Below are 21,924 nucleotides of genomic sequence, written 5' to 3' on the forward strand. Positions count from 1 at the left end.
CATCAGAGAGCTGCAACCCAGGGGTGCGTACATAGATGTGCATCTATTGATCACACTTTTGCTGCAGGAAATAGGTGTTCCTGCAGCAAACACAAGTGCTATGCTAAGTGTGTAGCTACTCTTACTCCTAAGTCCCTCCTTCCCAATAGTTTTAGCAAGCAGCTCTGTCTCTCTCTCACTGCCCTCTGTGCCAGACTGTGTACTGGGATGAAACAGTAGATTTTTCACCACTTAAAAGTACTGCATCTTCTCCCATCAGGAAGACTGGGAAAACACACACTCTAAATTAGCAGGTATTTATTCTCCTTCTGTGTCTAATGCACAAAGAATTAATATATTAGAGAGGCCATTATGCCTAAATTCACTCTACTATAAAATTTATAATAAACTTTCCCTTTCCTCAGTTGAATGAATACATATCTTAAGAAGCAAAGGGTCTGCACTAGAATTGCTGCCTAAGTCATCTGGGAAATACTCTATCTCCTGGAACAAAGGGCATCCCTGTCTCCACTAAAATAGCAGTCTCTATCCAGTAGTATCAGACAGCAGCAGTTCTGTTTTTCATAACATTTTAGTATTGTGTTCAAAATTAATTATCCTAAGATAATAATCAACACATGCCAGGTGCACAGTTCAATCTTTTGAGTGCAAATGCCACCAACTGAATGCCATGATAGGCAATGTATTTCTGTGCATGAAAAAAATGGCAATTTGTTTTGAAGTATTGTTCTAATACTGTTTTCTCGATGGTTCCTATAGTGAACGAACCTGTGTCAACTACAGAGTTAACCAGAATTACTCGAGGTCCTTATTTTGCTATTTTTGGTGTGCAACTGAATGCAATGCCAGAGAGCACTATCGCATCAATGCTGCTAGAAATAACAAGCCAAGGTTTTAAGTACTCAGATGAGGGGGTGTTGTTCCAGGAAATCACGTAGCGTGGGTCCTTTCCTTCGCCCTACTTTTATCATCTTTGGAATTAGGCCAGTTCATCCTATCTTTTCCTAGATGCCCGCAAGGATCAAGGGAGTGGGGAGAAAGAACAAATTCTTTAAACAAATCTTGAAGAGCAGGAAAAGGATGGCTACAGTGGCTCTGGGAGGGCAGAGAAATCAAAAGGAGAGTGGTAATATAGATACCACGATTGCAAAAAGCAAAAGGAAACAGAAGATACATCTTTCGGGGGCGGGGGAGAAGGCCGAATTGGTGGGAAAGATTATAAATAAATAAAATATGAGGACGAGGAGAGGGATTAGGAATAGGGCGTTTAACAAAACAAAACAACAGAGCGAGGGCGTAAATAAGAGCAGGCCCCGAGGGACGCAGGAAGAGGGAAGGCCTCAAAAGTCAATATCGTGTGGCCAATTACCAGGCCACGGGCCTACGGGAAGCCGCCCCCGTCGAGGAGGATTTAGTAGATTATACACAATAAGGCCCCTCTTGGTATGGGGGAGTGTGGAGGGGACCCGGGCCCTTGTCACCCGCGCGCAGGGACTTTACCGAACCCCGAGAAGGAGCCGCCGCCGCCGCCGCCAACAACGAGCCGCCTGTCCTCAGCCCACCGAGCGGCTCTCTCTACTCTCTGGACAGGAGGCAGAACTCGAGCGTTGGCGTCAGCGCCGCCACTGCCCTCCTCCAAGATGGCGCCTGTAACCAAGAGCCACCAATCCTGCCCGGAAGCATCATGGCGGAAGCGACAGAAGGGGACCTTAGAATCATGTGATCCTCCGCCGAGCCCGGCCATTATGATCGCAGCGGCGCAGCACGCGTGACTTCCGGGCCGTAGCGGAAGTCCTCTAGCTACGTTGGGGCATCGCCAGCCCGCGCGCGCGCGCGCGTGTGAGAGAACGTTAAAAAAAACAAAAACGCGCCCCGTGCCGGCCCTGCTGAGCGGCAGGATCGTCCGCGGCTGTCTTCTCCGGTGGGGCTCCTAAGCCAGCTATCGGCCATGGCGTACCGCGGACAGGGCCAAAAGGTGCAGAAGGTGATGGTGCAGCCTATCGTATCCTTCCGGTGGTGCGCGGGGAGCCAACGTGGCTGGGCCTCGGAAATGGAGGGGGAGGGCCCGGGAGGCAAACGCGGGCGGAGGAGGCCGGTTTTGTAGGGACCGGGGCAGATAGAAGAGTTCCTGGGGAGGGAGGCTGCGGGCGCAACCCTGGGCATGTTCAGACAGAAGAAAAAAAAAGCCCCGCAACTCCCAGCCTTCCCCAGCCAGCGATGCTGTAGCCTCTGTAAGCTGCCCCAGAGAACTTTGGTTTCAGAGTGGCGAATAACTTGTATCCATGAATGGAACGAAGGGGGAGTTGCAGGCAGCTTCTTTTCTGTGAGAAACTTTTGGCACAGTAACTGTAGGGGCTGAAATCAATCTGTGTAGCAGAGTGGTTAGACGGGGCAGTATCCAGTGGTAGTTCTACGTAGACTAGGCCCATTCACTTCGGTGGGTCTACTCTGTGTAGGAGTACCAATGGATGCTGCCCTTAGTGTTGGACAGGGAGATCCAGGTTCGAATCCCTACTCTAGATGAAACTCACTGGGTGATCTTGGGGCCTTTGCATTGCTTAGGGGAAAAGTGTAACAATTACAAAATATGGGGATAGGATGAATTGGCTATTTAGACTGGGGAAGCAGTCACCTGTTTAGGCTCTCCATGTTTGGCTCCAGTATTTCTTCCTAGATGTTGAAAAGCATCTCCTGAAGTACATAGGGAGCCTCAACCTGCAAGGTAAACTGCCTTTTGTGGGAATACATGCATCAGCTGAAACAGCATGTATCATGTGGGTAGCAGCATGCCCCTTTTGGTTTCCATGTTGAGATTGGATTTGGTGGAAGACATGGTAGTTGTGTTTAGAAGCTGTTGAAGGCATACTAATTTGTAGCTCCTAATTGTTTGCCTTGGTATGGTGTTGGGAGGTGGTTATTCTAATGTTGTCATAGTCAACTTGCTAGGTACTGCTCTTTGTATATTTGTTTCTCCTTAAGTCACATGTTCCAGAACCTCATTTTCAGATACCTACAGAATGTAAGTATAAACAACAACTTTAATTTTTGTATCTTTAACAATTAATTTGATCAACCAGTGATATTCAGTATATCTGGTTTTGTTCACAGGAAGGGAACCTTTATACTCTTAAGTCATATGTGCTTGAGGCTAAATTTTAATGGGAAAGTGGCCAGAGAACTTGTATCTCACCTTCTGTTTTAAAAACAACAACACTCAGAATAGTTTACAGATTATGGCTAAACAATAATAAAAATATAAAAACAACCAACCATTTTAAAAAGGTGGGGGCGGCAGATCAAAGCATTACGCAGATTTCAGGAAGCCTAAAAACAGCATCAACTAATAAAGGCAGCAAAATAATCTTAGAGAGCAATCCTATGCTTGGCTAGACACTGTCTAGCAGGCCATAGGATATGCTCTATTCTGGGAACTGACCTCAGAGCCCGCGCTCCAAGGTCGGTTCCCGGAAATCTAGCCTCTCCCCATGTCTGCGCTGCCTTGGAGGCAGCGTGGAGAAGCCCCATCCTCTGCGCTCAGAAGACGAGCGCGGAGCGACTGAAAAGAGGCGTGGAGGGGAGACCACAGCTTCTTGACAGCCAAAAACGGCTGTCTAGCAAAAAAGAGCAAGGCAGGAGAGGCACGGAGGGAACGATCCCCCTGTGCCTCTCCTGCCTTGCTTTGGATAGGCGGTCGCCTTTCTACTTAGGATTGCACCATTAACTGCTCAACAAGCCAAATGCTTGATGAAATAAAAAGGATATTTGGATATTGAGTTAAACTTTATAAACACATTGAAAATGTTTTAAATGTTGTACTGGCATCTAGTATAAACAAGAATTACCTTTTACTAATGGTGTAGATTCTTACATTCACATCTCTAGCCCTACCTTGCTAGAGGACCAGGGACATCTGCCCCAAGCAAATTAACTTGCCTCTTTGGAACAACTATGTAAGTAGTTCCTTTGCTGTTTACTTTGCAGAGGTCCAGGATTCAGGTGTGGTTGTATGAACAGGTGAACATGCGGATAGAAGGCTGTATTATCGTGAGTACTATAATCACCAACATATACACACGTGCGCGCGCTCTCTCTGTCTCTCTCTCGGGTTGTTCAGATGATCAGTGGGGGAAACAACGCAGTATTGGTAGATTCCCTACCCCTGTGTATGCCGGTCATGCGATCAGGATTACCCATGCCACGGGTTGTGTCATCCAAACTCAGCACACAGCATGGTTGTCGCACATTTTTGCTCACACTACAACCCATACTGCAAACCATGGATTGTAAGGTGGGTGAAAATGCGCTACACCCACATCACGTGCAGGGTTTAGGCAATGCAGCTAGAGTAATCCCGTTTGCACAACCAGCATGCACAGGGCCAGAGGAAACAACTGACGCTGTGTTTCCCCCACTGATTGTCCGAACCTGGACTCTCTCTCTCTTAACACTCTTATCCTAAAAGCTTATTTGGAAAATAGGTCATGTTGCTTTAATTTTGTATCTTAGCCTGCTAGCAAAGATGAAGCAAGTGGTACAATAAATAAGCATGTTTTTGCCTGATTCACAGGATTCCATAATCTTGCTTGCCCCCTTTGCCCTGGCAAGAGGGGAACCAGGCTGTGGTGAGTGGGATGACACCAAGCCTTCCTCTGAACCAGAGAATTGGACAGTAGACAGTTCTGAGCTGGACAGAGCAACAGTCTGAGTCCGTATTTGTGACATTTGTATGTCATCCCATAACAAAGTTCTCTGGATGGCTTACAATAAACATAAAAGCAATACAAAATAGAACGTACAACTACTGTATATAGTCAAAGGCAATATAAATTATGATAAAAGAAAAATCACAGTATCCAGAATTAAACATAGATCTTAAAACTGAGATTTCCAGACCACATGAGTTATTTAAAAGACTTGGGTGAACAGAAATGTCTTTATCTGTTATGGACAAGCCCACAAGGATGGCACCAGGCGAGCCTCTCTCGGAAGGCTTTTCCATAACTGGGGTGCCACTACCAAAAAGGCCCTCTCCCTGCTGGTTATCCATGTTACTTCATTCAGTGTGGGGAAACTGTACAAGGTAGCTTCCTATGAATCTGGAGCTAAAGAGGAGAGTCTCCCGTTTGGACTTGCCCTGCATTAAGGTTGTCTTTGGAGTTCCTGTTTGGGTGCCTGCACCACTGGAATTTGGGTGGTTACTGGAGATGAAGTCTTTTCTTTGGTAGTGCCCAAGTTGTGGAACTCCCTCCCCAGGGAGTTTCATCCAGTGCCAACTCTAAAACCTGAAGGCATTTGTCCGCGCTTTATTGAATAGTAATGCTGACTTTTACTGCTGCCATTGAATGTTACTATCATGTGATTGTATTGCATTTGTCTTACCCTGCTTTTCTGGTGTGTTAATGATTTGTGTATTGTAATAGGTTTTTGCTTTTTTATATTTTGAAGCTGTCTTGTGAATTAAAATTAAAAAGCAGGGTATAAATTGGCTGAAATCTTCACACAGATTTTATCAGATGATAGTCTTGTTCTGTGAAACCTAACATGATATTATGATATTGTAGTGCTGTCTTCTGTTTTAAAAGCCACCATGGGAATTTAGAAAAATTGAAAGGTTCATTATGCAGGTTTTTAAATAAAAGAACAACAGTTGGAACAAATTCCTATATGTTGAGATTGACAAGTAGAATAAATCCATCACTGGTATATCTTTTCCGCCTTGCACTGCTTCCCTTAGAAATATGGAATTCACTAATCCATATTCTGGCTCATAGGGGTTTGATGAATATATGAACCTGGTTCTGGATGATGCTGAGGAGATTCACTCCAAGACAAAATCAAGGAAACAGCTGGGTGAGTGTAACTTCCTCAGTAGTGGACACCACACATCCTTCTCTTTTGTCATTAACAAAAAGCTATTGGTGGTCTTCATAAATTTAATGAAAATCCATAGTGGAAGCCTCAGCATTGTACTGGAGGGTCAAACTGAGTTCATAAGGTTACTAGCACAGGAAAGCTACTAGAGTTCTTGCACTATGGTATAACTGTGCCACATTAAAAAGTTAACTTTTTTTGTTGGGAGGTGGTGAAGAGGCTGAATCCCCTCTCTCAGCATCATTTGAGCCTCTGACTTACTAGTGATGAGTTAGCACCTTTTAGGGCTGGGAATTTTCTGGTGTGCAGAGCTCTGCCTTGCTTGCCAAAAGTACCTCCCAGCTATTATGTAAACCATCCTGGGAATTTTTATTAAAAGATGATATAAAAATATAACACACTATCAGCATGCCAAGGAAGAGTAATAAAGACATCTCTGTGGTTCTTCCATAGCTTTCGGGTTCATGTCCCCAGAAGGTTTGCCAGAAAGAATATCAGGAGATGCATTCACCAGGCTTAAGTACAGGATTTTTTAGACCATGTAAAATAAATGTTACCTACTCTGAGTCTTAATTATATTTACATTTCTAGCTCATTCTATCCTGGGGTATTACTGATATAACTTAAGGGAACAAATTAATTCTTGGGGCTTGGGGATGTAGGGTAAGGAAAGGGGAAAGAGGATAGGTTAATATAACCAACTTAATATTAGTATTTGCTAACTTAATGTTAATGGTACATGTACATTATGACTATGCAGTGTAGATGGATTTAACTGGAAACTGAATAAATAGAAAGGACACGTTTTTTACTCACATGGGTCTAATAAGCACTATTTTTCCATTACAGGTCGAATCATGTTAAAAGGAGACAATATTACTCTTCTACAAAGTGTTTCTAACTAGAAATTGCTAACAAGCGTGCTGATTATTGTTTAAGGGCACAATGCTATGCATGCTTAGACCACAAAAAAAATGCCCTACAACTCCCAGCATTCCCCAGCCAGCATGGCTGGCTGGGGAATGCTGGGAATTGTAGGGCATTTTTTCTGCCTAAACACGCATACGATTGCGCCCTTAAACTTTAAACCTGCAGAAGAAAGTGTGTGGCTCTTAATTCTGTCATTGCCGAATTCTACCCTGACACCTGAGAAGAGAAGAATGAAGCCAGTGCTTAGTTCATGCTTGTATAGTTTTCAGTAACTTTTTTACATTGGCGTGGACCTGTAGTTCTTTCTAAATAAATTTTTTTGTTAATACATCTTTCTTCCTTATTATCCAAAGTACCTTATACAGAAATCTTTACAAATTCTGAAATTACATAAGAGAATATTAATTGTGCAGCCCAGATTACAAGGTTACACTAGCAGTAAAACTTCACATTAGAAGATACAGGCTTTTAAGGTAACAAGTACTAGCCAAGGGGATTACCTATTGCTGGAGGGAGTGGATCCCAGTTGATGTAATATATCGAAAGAAATGCATGATATCGTGTGAGTTGAAGACTTGAACTGTTTAACTGTATTAAATACAAGTTGAAGAATTCCAAAATATGTAGTGTTCCAGAAATACTCGCTAATAATGCACATCTTCCCCACTGACATTCTCTTGATGGACAGTAGCTCTTTCCTGATATATTGATGTAATTAAAACATTTCTTTACCACCTTTCTGAAAACACCAATCAAAGTGATTTGCAAAAATAGAGAGAACACAAATAATAAATAACAAATCATAACGTGTTAAAAACAACTTTGAAAACTATAACCATATAAGCAGGCATGATAATTATAGTTGGAACCTAATAATTCTTAACAAGTGTGTACTTTTAAGTGTTTTTTTCTGAAGCAATTTGAAATAGCCAAATTATTTATTCAAAAGGTCCCAAACACCTTGTTCAGTTTTGTGAACGTTGTGTTCCCTCATGGCAGTTGGGGTTTTGATTTTTGTTTGGAATTTGTGACATTAACTAATTGTATCCAGTTGATTTTTGCTTCAATATTGCCTGTGTGCTCCCCCCCCCCCCCCCGGTTCTGTGCTGAGAAGCTGCATTGTGTGACCTGCAATATATTTACCTTTTGTTCACATCTGCTACTTATTGGAAGACACAAGTTGCTATGCAGGCTACGGAAGCCAGGCCCGCTGACTGGAAGTCTTGGTTAGCACCCATTCACCTGCTTTCTGATTGCTAGAATTTTACCAGGTTTGACAAATACCTCCTGGGGAAGGCATTTAAATCAGGAAAATACCCATGATCCAATTTGTCCCCATTCCCTAGGCTGTTTTTAAGTGAAAATATATTGGAAGATCCAGTCAAGTGTTTTGGCTCTCTGTCAGCTACATTGAGCTGTCCTTGGCTTACCATGCTTTTCATTATGCATCCAGTCTCTAGCTCAGGTGCATAACCTTTTCATCCCCAAGGGCTGCATGTGATACTGACTTGAGGGTTGCATACATGCGCACATACACGCACATACATCCTAGCAATCCTAATACAGCTCACTCATTGCTGCTAGCACAGACAGGGGAAGAGCGATCTGTATGAGGATAGCTGCAGGAGGTAGTACAGGAGGAAGAATTCAGCAGCACTGGGAGGGTCTGGGTACCCTTGAGGGGCCACAGGTTGTGCACCCCTGCTCTAGTGTCTGATATTAAGAGAAATCTCTTGACATTTTACTATGTTCAAAATCATCTTTTTTGGCTCCATGAGAACCATCGTTGAAGAAAAGGGCACACGGGTATAAAAGCCAAAACTAAAGATTTCTTACTAGCAGGAAAAAAATGCACAGATAAATGCTGATTAGGTGTTCCTTAACATGATGTCTGTTAACTGCAGGAATCAGAATGCATCTTAAATTTGGGGTGATAAAAGGAGCAGCATGCTTGTCTCAGCATTTATCTCTTCTGGCTACTTGTTTGTTCCTCCATTGTTCTGATGGTATCAGAATCAATGCTCTATCTTCATATTAATTTGTACAAGGAAGGAAGTGTAGGCTGATCAACTCAACTGTGAAGCCCCCTTTGTGTTGATAGTGGCTGCATGTACAGTAAATGTACAGAAAGTTGGTGTACAGTTGTAATGAAAAGATCCTGACTGATGACTGGCTAACCATGCAGGCACTTGTTTTGGAAAGTTAGAGGAAGGGAGAGGAGAATCTAACTTGTTTAAGACCAACTTGGAACAATGGTCTGTCACATGATAGCCTCTACATATGTCCAGAAAAAATGTGTAAACAGATGAACCCTTCATCTTGCATGAGAACAGACTTTCTGAGAAAGCTGGATGGGCCACAAATGCAGTTTTTGTGAAGGAGATTTGTTGCCACAAACTTGAATTACTACCGTACAATTGCATTTTTTCACTTTTTCTTGCAAATATTTAATTCTACTGTGTAGGAATATCTGACATTTGAAGTCATAGTTGTCATTTTTCTTTCCTTTATACTAATCTAAATACTTTTAACATAAATGTAAAACCAAAAAGTGGTTACAATATAATGCTTCCATTTTTGTTTGGAAAGGATCTAAAAGTTAGCTTTGTTGTTCAGTCATTCAGTCGTGTCCGACTCTTCGTGACCCCATGGACCATAGTACACCAGGCCTTCCTGTCCTGCGCTCTCTCCCAGAGCATACTCAAGTTCATATTCATTGCATCGGTGGTGATGCTATCTAGCCATCTCATCCTCTGCCGTCCCCTTCTCCTTTTGCCTTCAGTCTTTCCCAGCATCAGGGTCTTTTCCAGAGAGTTTTCTCTTCGCATTAGGTGGCCAAAATATTTGAGCTTCAGCTTCAGTATCTGTCCTTCCAATGAGCACTCAGGGTTGATTTCCTTTAGGATGGACTGATTTGACCTCCTTGCAGTCCAGGGGACTCGTAAGAGTCTTCTCCAGCACCACAGTTCGAAAGCATCAATTCTTTGGCGCTCAGCCTTCCTTATAGTCCAGCTCTCACAGCCATACATTACTACTGGGAAAACCATAGCTTTGATTAGACAGACCTTTGTCGGCAAGGTGATGTCTCTCCTTACTATGCTGTCAAGGTTGGCCATAGCTTTCCTCCCAAGGAGCAAGCGTCTTTTAATTTCATGGGTACAGTCACCGTCTGCAGTGATCTTGGAGACCAAGAAAGTAAAATCTGTCACTGCTTCCATTTCTTCCCCTTCTATATGCCAGGAATTGATAGGGCCAGATGCCATGATCTTCGTTTTTTTAATGTTGAGTTTCAAACCAGCTTTTGCACTCTCCACTTTCACCCTCAACAAGAGGCTCTTGAGATCCTCTTCGCTTTCTGCCATTAGGGTGGTATCGTCTGCATATCGGAGGTTGTTGATAATTCTCCCGGCAATCTTAATTCCGACCTGTGATTCATCCAACCCGGCGTTTCTCATGATGTACTCTGCATATAAGTTAAATAAGCAGGGTGACAATATGCAGCCTTGTCGTACTCCTTTCCCAATTTTGAACCAATCGGTTGTTCCATGTCTGGTTCTTACTGTTGCTTCTTGACCCTCGTACAGGTTTCTCAGGAGACAGGTAAGGTGGTCTGGTACTCCCATCACTTTAAGAATTTGCCACAGTTTGTTGTGATCCACACAATCAAAGGCTTTAGCGTAGTCAATGAAGCAGAAATAGACGTTTTTCTGGAATTCTCTTGCTTTCTCCATGATGCAGCGAATGTTGGCGATTTGATCTCTAGTTCCTCTGACTCTTCGAAACCCAGCTGGTACTTCCGGTAGTTCTCGGTTCGCATACTGCTGAAGCTTGTAGGATTTTGAGCATCACCTTGCTGGCATGTGAAATGAGCGCAATTGTGCAGTAGTTTGAACACTCTTTGGCATTGCCCTTCTTTGGAATTGGAATGTAAACTGACGTTTTCCAGTGTTGTGGCCACTGTTGAATGTTCCAAATTCGTTGGCATATTGAGTGCAGCACTTTAACAGCATCATCTTTTAGGATTTTAAATAGCTCAGCTGGAATACTGTCATCTCTGCTAGCTTTGTTGTTAGTAATGCTTCCTAAGGCCCACTTGACTTCACTCTCGAGGATGTCCGGCTCAAGTTCAGTGACCATGGCTATCAGGGACATTCAGATCTTTCCTGTATAGTTCTTCTGTGTATTCTTGCCACCTCTTCTTAATCTCCTCTGCTTCTGTTAGGTCCCTGCCTTCTTTGTCCTTTATCATGCCCATCTTTGCACAAAACGTTCCCTTGAGATCTCCAATTTTCTTGAAGAGATCTCTAGTCTTTCCCATTCTGTTGTTTTCCTCGATTTCTTTGCATTGTTCATTTAAGAAGGCCTTCTTGTCTCTCCTTGCTATTCTCTGGAACTCTGCATTCAGTTGGATATATCTTCCCCTTTCTCCCTTGCTTTTCACTTCCCTTCTTTCCTCAGCTACTTGTAAAGCCTCATCAGACAGCCACTTGGCTTTCTTGCATTTCGTTTTCTTTGGGATGGATTTTGTTGCTGCCTCCTGAACAATGTTACGGACCTCCGTCCATAGTTCCTCAGGCACTCTGTCTATCAGGTCTAATCCCTGAAATCTATTCCTCACCTCCACTGTATATTCATAAGGGATATGAGTTAGGTCATACCTGAATGGTTTAGTGGTTTTCCCGACGTTCTTCAATTTAAGCCGAAATTTTGCAAGAAGCAGCTCATGATCGGAGCCACAGTCAGCTCCAGGTCTTGTTTTTACTGACTGTATAGAGCTTGTCCATCTTTGGCTGCAAAGGACATAATCAATCTGATTTCGATATTGACCATCTGGTGATGTCCATGTGTAGAGTCGCCTCCTGTGCTGTTGGAAAAGAGTGTTTGCTATGATCAGCGTGTTCTCTTGGCAAAACTCTATTAGCTTGTGTCCTGCTTCATTTTGTACACCAAGGCCATGCCTGCCTGTTATCCCGGTGATTTCTTGACTTCCTACTTTAGCATTCCAGTACCCTATGATGAAGAGGACATCTTTTTTTGGTGTTAGTTCTAGAAGGTGTTGTAGGTCTTCATAGCCGATCAACCTCAGCTTCTTCGGCATCAGTGGTTGGGGCATAGACTTGAATTACTGTGCTGTTGAATGGTTTGCCTTGGATTCGTACTGAGATCATTCTATCGTTTTTAAGATTGTAGCCCAGTACTGCTTTTCCCATCCTTTTGTTGACTATGAGTGCTACTCCATTTCTTCTAAGGGATTCTTGCCCACAATAGTAGATATGATGGTCACCTGAATTAAATTTGCCCATGCCTGTCCATTTTAGTTCGCTGATTCCCAAGATGTCGATGTTCAATCTTGCCATCTCATGTTTGACCACCTCCAGCTTACCTTGATTCATTGATCTGACATTCCAGGTTCCTAAACAATATTGTTCTTTACAGCATCGGATTTTCTTTTCACCACCAGACACATCCACAGCTGAGTGTCCTTTCGGCTTTGGCCCAGCCACTTCACTCTTTCTGGCGCTACTTGGAAATGCCCTCTGCTCTTCCCCAGTAGTATATTGGACACCTTCCGACCTGAGGGGCTCATCTTCCAGTGTCATCTCTTTTAGCCTTGTGATACGTTCCATGTGGTTTTCTTGGCAAGAATACTGGAGTGGGTTGCCATCTCCTTCTCCAGTGGACCACATTTTGTCAGAAATCTCTGCCATGACCTGTCCGTCTTGGGTGGCCCTGCACAGCATAGCTTATGGCTTCACTGAGTTACGCAAGCCCCTTCGCCACAACAAGGCAGTGATCCATGAAGGGGAAAAGTTAGCTTACATGGTAATATAAGATCTGTTACATAGCATCCACATGTCTCCTCCACAACCACTGCTACCACTATTGTGATTTCCCCTCCATCATTTATAGTACTAAGTACAGAGCACTGAAAGAACTCTTAACCAAACAAAATGTTACAATTTGAACATGTGCAATGCTATTTCTTCTTAGCTCTTTTTTACACCCTGGACCTTTCAGTCTATCCACCACTTTATTATCCTGTTTGTCTTTAGCATCATGGCAGCCACCTGACTTCTCTCTCCCAATCTCATCCCCGTTTGGTGCCTCCCTCCTATTGCTTCTCCTGGTCCCTTGCCTGGATAGCACTCCCATTATCATTTTCTACTCTCCCTCCCTCCTGAACCTGACCCTCCCCATCTGACACTGACCAAGTCCACATGTCACAACAGCAATTCCTGGGTTGTTTAACCCAGGAATTGCCAGGGATGAGCAGAACACACAATTTTCTCATGAGCCGTTAATGATTGTAATTTAGGAATGCTCTGTTCATTGATAGCTTTGTGATGTCCAAACCCAGAAACTCTGGGTTGTTTGAGTTAAACAACCCAGAGTTAACCCATGGTTTGTTGTTGAGTTAACTCTGGGTTGTTTAACCCATAACCCAGATTTTCCGTGTTTGCACATCATGAAACAATCCAGGAATGCGCTTTCCTGGTTGTTGATTAAAAGTGGAAATGGCTCACACGCTCCACTTGTCCCTGCAATTCTTGGGTTAAACAATCCAGAAATTGCTACCATAACATATGAACCAGGACACTGTCACTACTACTGCCTCTTCTGTAGTACTACCTCTTTTCTGAAGGTTTCCTACACCTTGTCCCAAAGGCTGTGGTGAAGGTGTTGACTTCCTGCTTTCCCAGTTCTGCCACTTCCAGTCCATCTCCCATTACTTCACAATCTCCAACATTAATTCTGTGTGGCCCTATTCCATTTCTGTGTTGCTGTTCTATGTCTTCCTTGCTCCATCTCAACTTCCATTTCAGATCGTGCTGGCCTGGCTTGCCATGTTCCTCTGTGACAACATCCTCAAATGTTGCTCCACTGTGATTTCAACATGCATTATCATTTATCTGGCACAGCTATCTCCTGTCTCCTCTCCCTAACCTTTGCCTTCGACCTCCACCTTTGGATTGATTCCCACACTCACTGGCTTGGGCATTTTCTTGATGTTATCTTCATAAAAACTCCCTGAGCCCCCTGTCCAGCCATCAGTGTAATTCCTTCATCACTGTGCGCAACAGCTTCTTGCGCCTTTTGTGACCTGCACTGTTGTAGTGACTTTCTTGGAAGCAGTTCTTACCTCCTCTCTCCCATCTACTTATACTGTAATTTCTACCTTAAACCAAGCCCTGTCCTCAACTTTTGACTTTTTCTAACATCTCTGGCATTTTTTGGCACCCTAATCAGCAACAACTGTAGGAATTGCTGGCATTTCTTTGGCCAGAAATTTGCTCCCTTCAATGATCAAAACAGTCTGTTCTGATCTCTACCTCCCTATATACTCACTAGTCTCTTACACTTTCCTCAGTCCTGTCCCCCTTCCCAGACCACCTACATAATACCATCAAATCTCTCCCCAAATTCCATTTCTCATGGAAACTTTGGCTTAGCTCTTTTAGTCTTACTCCTTACTAAAACTAAGCTTAAGTACATGTAATTGAATACATTCTTCCCTTTTTACCTTTGCCCATCCTTGTTCCCTCAGTTGCCTCTCTATCAAATTTTAGCCTGTAAGCTTTTCAGGGCAGGGACATTTTTGTCTGTTACTCTGTAACACATGCACGTTGTTATTATTTGTAATGTCCAGCCATTACGTGCATAACAAACACTCTCTTCCAACAACCTAAGAGACGACTTTATACATGGACTTCACCAGATGGTCGACACCGAAATCAGATTGACTACAACCTTTGTAGCCAAAGGTGGCGGACATCTATGCAGTTGGTAAAAACAAGACCTGGAGCTGATTGTAGTTCAGATCATGAACTTCTTATTGCACAATTTAGAATCAGACTAAAGAGAATAGGGAAGACTCACAGATCAGTTAGATATGAGCTCACTAATATTCCTCATGAATATGCAGTGGAGGTGAAGAATAGATTTAAGGGACTAGATTTAGTAGATAGGGTCCCAGAAGAACTATGGACAGAAGTTCGCAACATTGCTCAGGAGGCAGCAACAAAAAACATCCCAAAGAAAAAGAAAACCAAGAAGGCAAGATGGCTGTCTGCTGAGACACTGGAAGCAGCCCAAGAAAGAAGGAAAGCAAAAGGCAACAGTGATAGGGGGAGATATGCCCAATTACATGCAAAATTCCAGAGGGTAGCCAGAAGAGATAAGGAATTATTTTTAAACAAGCAATGCGCGGAAGCGGAAGAAGATAATAGAATAGGAAGGACAAGAGACCTCTTCCGGAAAATTAGAAACATTGGAGGTAAATTCCAGGCAAAAATGGGTATGATCAAAAACAAAGATGGCAAGGACCTAACAGAAGCAGAAGAGATCAAGAAAAGGTGGCAAGAATATACGGAAGATCTGTATAGGAAGGATAATAATATTGGGGATAGATTTGACGGTGTGGTCAGCGAGCTACAGCCAGACATCCTGAAGAGTGAGGTTGCATGGGCCTTAAGAAGCATTGCTAATAACAAGGCAGCAGGAGACGACGGTATCCCAGCTGAACTGTTTAAAATCTTGCAAGATGATGCTGTCAAGGTGACGCATGCCATATGCCAGCAAATTTGGAAAACACAAGAATGGCCAACAGATTGGAAAAAATCAACTTATACCCCCATACCAAAAAAGGGAAGCACCAAAGAATGTTCTAACTATCGAACAGTGGCACTTATTTCACATGCCAGTAAGGTAATACTCAAGATCTTGCAAGGTAGACTCCAGCAATTCATGGAACGAGAATTGCCAGATGTACAAGCTGGGTTTAGAAAAGGCAGAGGAACTAGAGACCAAATTGCCAATATCCGCTGGATAATGGAGAAAGCCAGGGAGTTTCAGAAAAACATCTATTTCTGTTTTATTGATTACTCTAAAGCCTTTGACTGTGTGGATCACAACAAATTGTGGCAAGTTCTTGGGGGTATGGGGATACCAAGTCATCTTGTCTGCCTCCTGAGGAATCTGTATAACGACCAAGTAGCAATGGTAAGAACAGACCACGGAATAACGGACTGGTTTAAGATTGGGAAAGGTGTACGGCAGGGTTGTATACTCTCACCCTACCTATTCAACCTGTATGCAGAACACATCATGCGACATGCTGGGCTTGATGAAGCCAAGGCTGGAGTTAAAATCATTGGAAGAAACATTAACAATCTCAGATATGCAGATGATACCACTTTGATGGCTGAAAGCGAGGAGGAGCTGAGGAACGTTATGACGACGGTGAAAGAAGACAGTGCAAAAGCTGGGTTGCAGTTCAACCTAAAAAAACCCAAGATTATGGCAACCAGCTTGATTGATAACTGACAAATAAGAGGGAGAAAACGTGGAGGCAGTGACAGACTTTGTCTTTCTAGGCACAAAGATTACTGCAGACGCTGACTGCAGCCAGGAAATCAGAAGACGTTTACTTCTTGGGAGGAGAGCAATGACAAATCTTGATAAAATAGTGAAGAGCAGAGACATCACACTGACAACCAAGGTCCGCATGGTTAAAGCAATGGTATTCCCCGTAGTAACCTATGGCTGCGAGAGCTAGACCGTAAGGAAGGCTGAGCGAAGGAAGATAAATGCTTTTGAACTGTGGTGCTGGAGGAAAATTCTGAGAGTGCCTTGGACTGCAAGAAGATCAAACCAGTCCATTCTCCAGGAAATAAAGCCAGACTGCTCATTTGAGGGAATGATATTAAAGGCAAAACTGAAGTACTTTGGCCACATAATGAGAAGACAGGATACCCTAGAGAAGATGCTGATGCTAGGGAAAGTGGAAGGCAAAAGGAAGAGGGGCTGACCAAGGGCAAGGTGGATGGATGATATTCTGGAGGTGATGGACTCGACCTTGGGGGAGCTGGGGGTGGTGGCGGCTGACAGGAAGCTCTGGCGTGGGCTGGTCTATGAAGTCACGAAGAGTTGGAAGCGACTGACCGAATAAACAACAACAACCAGCCATTACTGACTCCTTTTTTTTTTTAAGAGTTCCTGATTCTTAAAAGTCAAGTTCTTTGAATTCTATGCATTGCCCCTTGTCAGTGAATGAGGGCACATTTTTTAGTACCAAACACAACTAGCACATCCATTCCTGCACTGATAACGATTAAATAGTGATGTTTTTACATCAGGCAAGTCTGTTAGTGTTGTCTCTTCCTGAATCTGCTTCTGTTACATAATAGTAGCTTCTGAGCAAGATGTATTTTCTTTGACCATGTATCATGTATATTTTAAGGTCAATTGAGCACTGATTGTCCTTGCAAGACCTGTTTGTGTGTGTTTGTCTTCTGTCCATTGAAGAAATGCATTGTACCAACAAGCTCCAAATTTTGATGGAAAAAGTAGTTACTACTCTGGACAGCAGGGGGCATAGCTGCACTGAGCATGAATAGGCATCCTTGTAAAATGTGAAAAGCCTCTGCTTAAAGCATAGATCCTCCAGCGTTAGTACTATTTTTTTTACTGGTTTATTGGCTCCACGACACCATAGAAGGAAGATGAATTTGAGTTACGGATTGTAGTCTCTTCCAACTACTGCAGTAGCAAAAAAGCACTCCTGTATCTGCAATCATTGTTCTGACATCTATATCCTAAGAGATTCCTGTTGCTCAGTGGGAGTAGAAAAAGGCTCTCCTTTCTAAGTTGACAGCAAAACAAATAAGGTAGAATGAACTCCAGTATGTTTTTAGAATCATGTTTGCTTGACTTTCTGCTTCATTGAAGCCTGTTTTGTTTGTTTTGCAAGTTGTACTTTTCCATAACATACAGGCCTGTTTTGCTTTGGTTTTTTCATTTGAGCAGAAGCTAGAGATGACTCTGGAGAAGGCTGCTGACCTCAACTATCCACAAACTCACTGGGTTACTGCAGTCTCTGTTATAGAGAACCTTCACAATGTGACACTTCAGAAAACCTTAAGCAGTTTAAATATATTTACAGAAGTTGTCCTATCACAGTCTATACTTTGATGCTATTGGGATTAGCAAATTCATGGTAGCAATATCAGTACCAATCAGTGTTTCGACAACTCCAAAATCCCCCTGTCTGGTGGTAGAGATTCCAAGCCTTGGTAGGGAGGCTTAGGAATGCTTGTGCGACTATAGTGATGAAAATCCTATTAACATATCAAAACACCTTGACTTGAGCTGAACCACTGCTTCATCTGTCTTGGAAGTGAGACACAGAATGGGAGAGTGAGATGAGGAAAGGAGGATGGAGTTCCTGTGGCAGGAACAGTTTGTCAGGGAGGAACCTCTCCACCCAAGTGGAAAGGATGGGAGAGTCTCCTAAAAGATTTAAGGAGTTGCTAAACTGAGGCCAAGCCTCCCATCAACGTCCACAGGTAACATTGCTAGCAGGTTAGTACATTGCCTGCATGCTAACTTGTTCATCCCACACCACATGGAAATCAGCTACAGGTCAAATTACTGATTGGAGAGGATAATTGACAGCACTGCATCATGAACAGCCTAACACTTCCATCTTCAGACCATTGAATCTAGACTCTGTGTGCGTGCTCAGAACAGCAGACATGAATCACTGCAGCAGCTGGTTCAGCAGGGAAGCCAGGGGAAGGAGTGTTGTTGGTGTCAACAAATAATAAATATATCAAGAAAATTACTTGCATTGAAGTATGGAAGCAAAAGCATCCAAATGTCTCATCTGTGCAACTTGCTTTGTCTTGTTTTGCTTTCAAGTGTTGAAGGGGTCTTTCCCTGAGGCAGCATGTGATAGGCTAGGTTGTGTTGTGGCTAGGGATGTATGGATTTTGTTAAATCCATTCCGTCTTTGTTTTGTGGATTATCAATAATCTTTTCGTCTATCATACTCTCATTGAGGGAATTAAATTTATTAAGGGGAGGTACAAGGATTTTGTTCCATTTGCGCAAGTGTGCACTCATCCAAATTCGCCCCCAAATCTAAACTCGGAAAAAGCAGGTCCATTGTGGAATCTGCAGGTTCATAGAAACCCAAACTCATTTGAATCTGTTGCGGATTTCTCCGACATCCCTAGTTGTGGCTCACCACATGTTCAAACACCTGCCTGTTGTGGTGGTTCAGCAGCTAGGACAAGAAATAAGCCAGTTAACGATATGGTATTGGCCTTTCTGCATGTATGAAATATCTCAAGCCATAAAGTCTTCTAATTCTTGAGGCAGGGCCTCACTGCTGCCAACTGCACCTATAGCAGGTAGATAGTGGAACAGCCAAGTGTTGAGGGGGAAAGCTAGTCAATCATCAGGCATAGCCCTTTCCCATTGTAGTGCTGCAGTAACCCCAGAAGCTGTACCCCCCCTTCCTTTTTATCCAACTCAGGGCTGTAGCCTGGCAACCCTAAACTTAAGTGGATATTCTGTTTCATTGATTAGAATCATAGAATAGTAGGGTTAGAAGGCGCCTCCAAGACCATCGAGTCCAATCCCCTGCTCAGTGCAGGAGTCCAAGTCAAAGCATCCCTGACAGATGGCTGTCCAGCTTCATCTTGAATGCCTCCAGAGTGGGAGAGCCCACCACCACCCTAGGTCATTGGTTCCATTGTCGTATTGCTCTAACCATCAGGACATTTTTCCTGATGTCCAGCCAGAATCTGGCTTCCTGTTACTTGAGCCCATTATTCCGTGTCCTGCACTCTGGGATGATCGAGAAGAGTTCCTGGCCTTCCTCTTTGTGACAACCTTTCAAATACTTGAAGAGTGTTATCATATCTCCCCTCAGTCTTCTCAAGGCTAAACATGCGCAGTTCTTTCAGTTTCTCTTCATAGGGCTTTGTTTCCAGTCCCCTGATCATCTTTGTTGCCCTCCTCTGAACCCTCTCCAGCTTGTCTGCATCCTTCTTAAGGTGTGGTGCCCAGAACTGGACACAGTACTCCAGATGAGGCCTAACCAGTGCTGAGTAGAGGGGAACTACTACTTCATCTGATTTAGAAGCTATGCTTCTATTAACGCAGCCCAAAATAGCATTTGCCTTTTTTGCAGCCATATCACCTTGTTGGCTGATATTCAGCTTGTGATCTACAACAATTCCAAGATGCTTCTTGCTTGTAGTGTTGTTGAGACAAGTATCCCCCATCATGTAACTGTGCATTTGGTTTCTCTTTCCTAGGTGCAGAACTTGGCATTTATCCCTATTCAATTTCATTTCATTGTTTTCTGCCCAGCACTCCAGCCTATCAAGATCACTTTGAATTTTGTTTCTGTCTTCCAAGGTGTTAGCTATCCCACCGAATTTTGTGTCATCTGCAAATTTGATCAGCATTCCCTGCACCTCCTCCTCCAAGTCTTTACTAAAAATGTTGAAGAGCACTGGGCCCAGGACTGAGCCCTGTAGTACCCTGCTTGTTACCTCTCCCCAGTTTGAGAAGATCCCATTGATAAGCACTCTTTGAGTCCAATTCTGTAGCCAGCTGTGGATCCACCTGATAGTTCTTTCATCTAGCCCACTTTGAGCTAGTTTGCTCATCAGGATATGGGGCACTTTGTTGAAAGCTTTGCTGAAGTTGAGGTATATTATGTAGGGATGCTAGAGAAGTCTGCCACGGATTCAACTGAGGCTGGATTCAAGAATCCGGCCTCAGGAATCCATGCTGGATCGGCACCACTTACCTCCGCTCCAGGAGGATTGGAGGCGGAACGGCACTTGGCTGCTTCTTCCACCAGAGCTGTTCGCTTCCTCCGCGCCGATCGCCATTTCTTTTTTAAAAGGCTATCGGCAGGATGTGCCCATAGACTTATACGCAAAATAGAGCAGTGAATATTGCATATAACCCTATGGACACATAGACTTATACACAAGATTCACAAGTCTATTTGCGTATAAGTCTATGGGCACATCCTGCCGATAGCTTTTTTTTTTTTTAAGAAATGGCGATTGGCACGGAAGAGGCGAATGGCTCTGGCTGGCAAGGTAAGCGGCCCTGTAGCCGGTGTGGCTCTGCAGAATCCTCGTGGAGTGGAGCCACTCCAGAGGATTCTGGGCGGGGGGAACGGATCGCTTCCCCCCCACAGATTCCCCACCGGAACAGGCGGTGGGGAATCTGTACACCCCTAGTATTATGTCCACAGCATTCCCACAGTCCACAAGGGAGGTTACCAGATCAAAAGATGAGATCAGTTTAATCTGGCAGGATTTGTTCTTGACAAATCCATGTTGGCTTCGAGTAATCACTGCATTGTTTTCAAGGTGCTTCCAGATGGATTGCTTTGTAATCTGCTCCAGAATTTTCCCAGGATTTGATGTCAGACTGCCTGGTCTGTAGCTCCCAGGTTCCTCCTTTTTGCCCTTTTTGAAGATAGGGGCAACATTAGCTGTCCTCCAGTCATCTGGCACTTTAGCATGATTTCTCAAAGATAATAGATGGTGGTTCTGAGAGTTCTTCTTCCAGTTCCTTTATTACTCTAGGATGCAATTCATCTGGCCCTGGAGATTTGAAGTCATTCAAAGTAAGAAGGTGTTCCTTGACCCTATGCCTATCGATCTCAAGCTGCAATGCTGCCCCTTCAGCCTGTACTTCGCCTTTGCCGGGTGGCGCGGGGTGGTCATAGACCCTCTTTTGGGAGAAGCCTGAGCCAAAGTAGGAACTCAGCACTTCTGCCTTTTTTCTTTTTTTTTTTTGGTCATCTCTCATCATTTTGCCACCCTCACTGAATAGTTGAACCACCATTTGTCTTTTACTCTGCATGTATCTGAAGATGGCCTTTTTGTTGCTTTTAGCATCCCTCGCTAACCTCAGCTTGTTCTCAGCTTTAGCTTTCCTGACACCAATCCTGCAATTCTGTGCTACCTGCCTGTACTCTTCCTTTGTTGCTTGGCCTTCTTTCCACTTCCTATATGTGTACTTTTTTTGTTTTCAGGTCATCTCTGAGCTTTTTGTGAAGCCACATTGGCTTCTTCTGTTGTCTTCCACCTTTTTTCTTGTTGGAATTGTTTGTAATCGTGCCTTTAGAATTTCCTTTTTTAAAAACTCCCACCCATCGTGGACTCCTTTTCTCATTAGAGTTGCTTGCCATCAGACCTTACTGATCATTGTTCTGAGTTTATTAAAATCAGCTTTCCTAAAATCCAGGGTATGCATTTGGCTACACTCTGCTTTTGCTTCCTTTAGAAACGAGAACTCAAGTAT

The 21,924-nt window shown here is 43.5% G+C and overlaps 2 protein-coding genes across 20 annotated transcripts in view; one reads left to right on the forward strand and one right to left on the reverse strand.

Annotated features, from left to right (window-relative positions):
• ZC3H11A (zinc finger CCCH-type containing 11A) overlaps positions 1–1,642 on the reverse strand; it is a 28,785-nt gene extending 27,143 nt beyond the window's left edge. For 11 of the 17 annotated variants that reach the window (XM_084853199.1, XM_084853190.1, XM_084853197.1 and 8 more), the window contains exon 1: positions 1,501–1,642. The gene's annotated coding sequence lies outside the window, so the exon portion shown is untranslated. The remainder of the gene's footprint in view (positions 1–1,500) is intronic. The other 6 variants (XM_084853201.1, XM_084853193.1, XM_084853204.1 and 3 more) reach the window with 1 other exon arrangement.
• A 140-nt stretch (positions 1,643–1,782) lies between these two features.
• Positions 1,783–7,543, forward strand: SNRPE (small nuclear ribonucleoprotein polypeptide E). 3 transcript variants are annotated; one of them, XM_084853207.1, is made up of 6 exons: positions 1,783–2,002; positions 2,993–3,019; positions 3,982–4,044; positions 5,772–5,850; positions 6,721–6,811; positions 6,910–7,539. In XM_084853207.1, exons 1-5 carry the CDS (start codon positions 1,949–1,951, stop codon positions 6,774–6,776), a joined length of 279 nt encoding a protein of 92 aa, XP_084709333.1. In that variant the 5' UTR covers positions 1,783–1,948; the 3' UTR covers positions 6,777–6,811; positions 6,910–7,539. The 3 variants fall into 3 exon arrangements, with proteins under 3 accessions (XP_084709333.1, XP_084709331.1, XP_084709332.1); XM_084853205.1 differs by adding an exon at positions 6,325–6,391 and having other exon boundaries at positions 6,721–7,125; XM_084853206.1 differs by having other exon boundaries at positions 6,721–7,543.
• The last annotated feature ends 14,381 nt before the right edge of the window (positions 7,544–21,924 follow it).

The sequence above is a fragment of the Heloderma suspectum genome, chromosome 4 (genome assembly GCF_057233095.1).
Source record: "Heloderma suspectum isolate Gila_16-S chromosome 4, 16-S_ref, whole genome shotgun sequence".
In the NCBI taxonomy this organism is placed as follows: Eukaryota; Metazoa; Chordata; class Lepidosauria; order Squamata; family Helodermatidae; genus Heloderma; species Heloderma suspectum.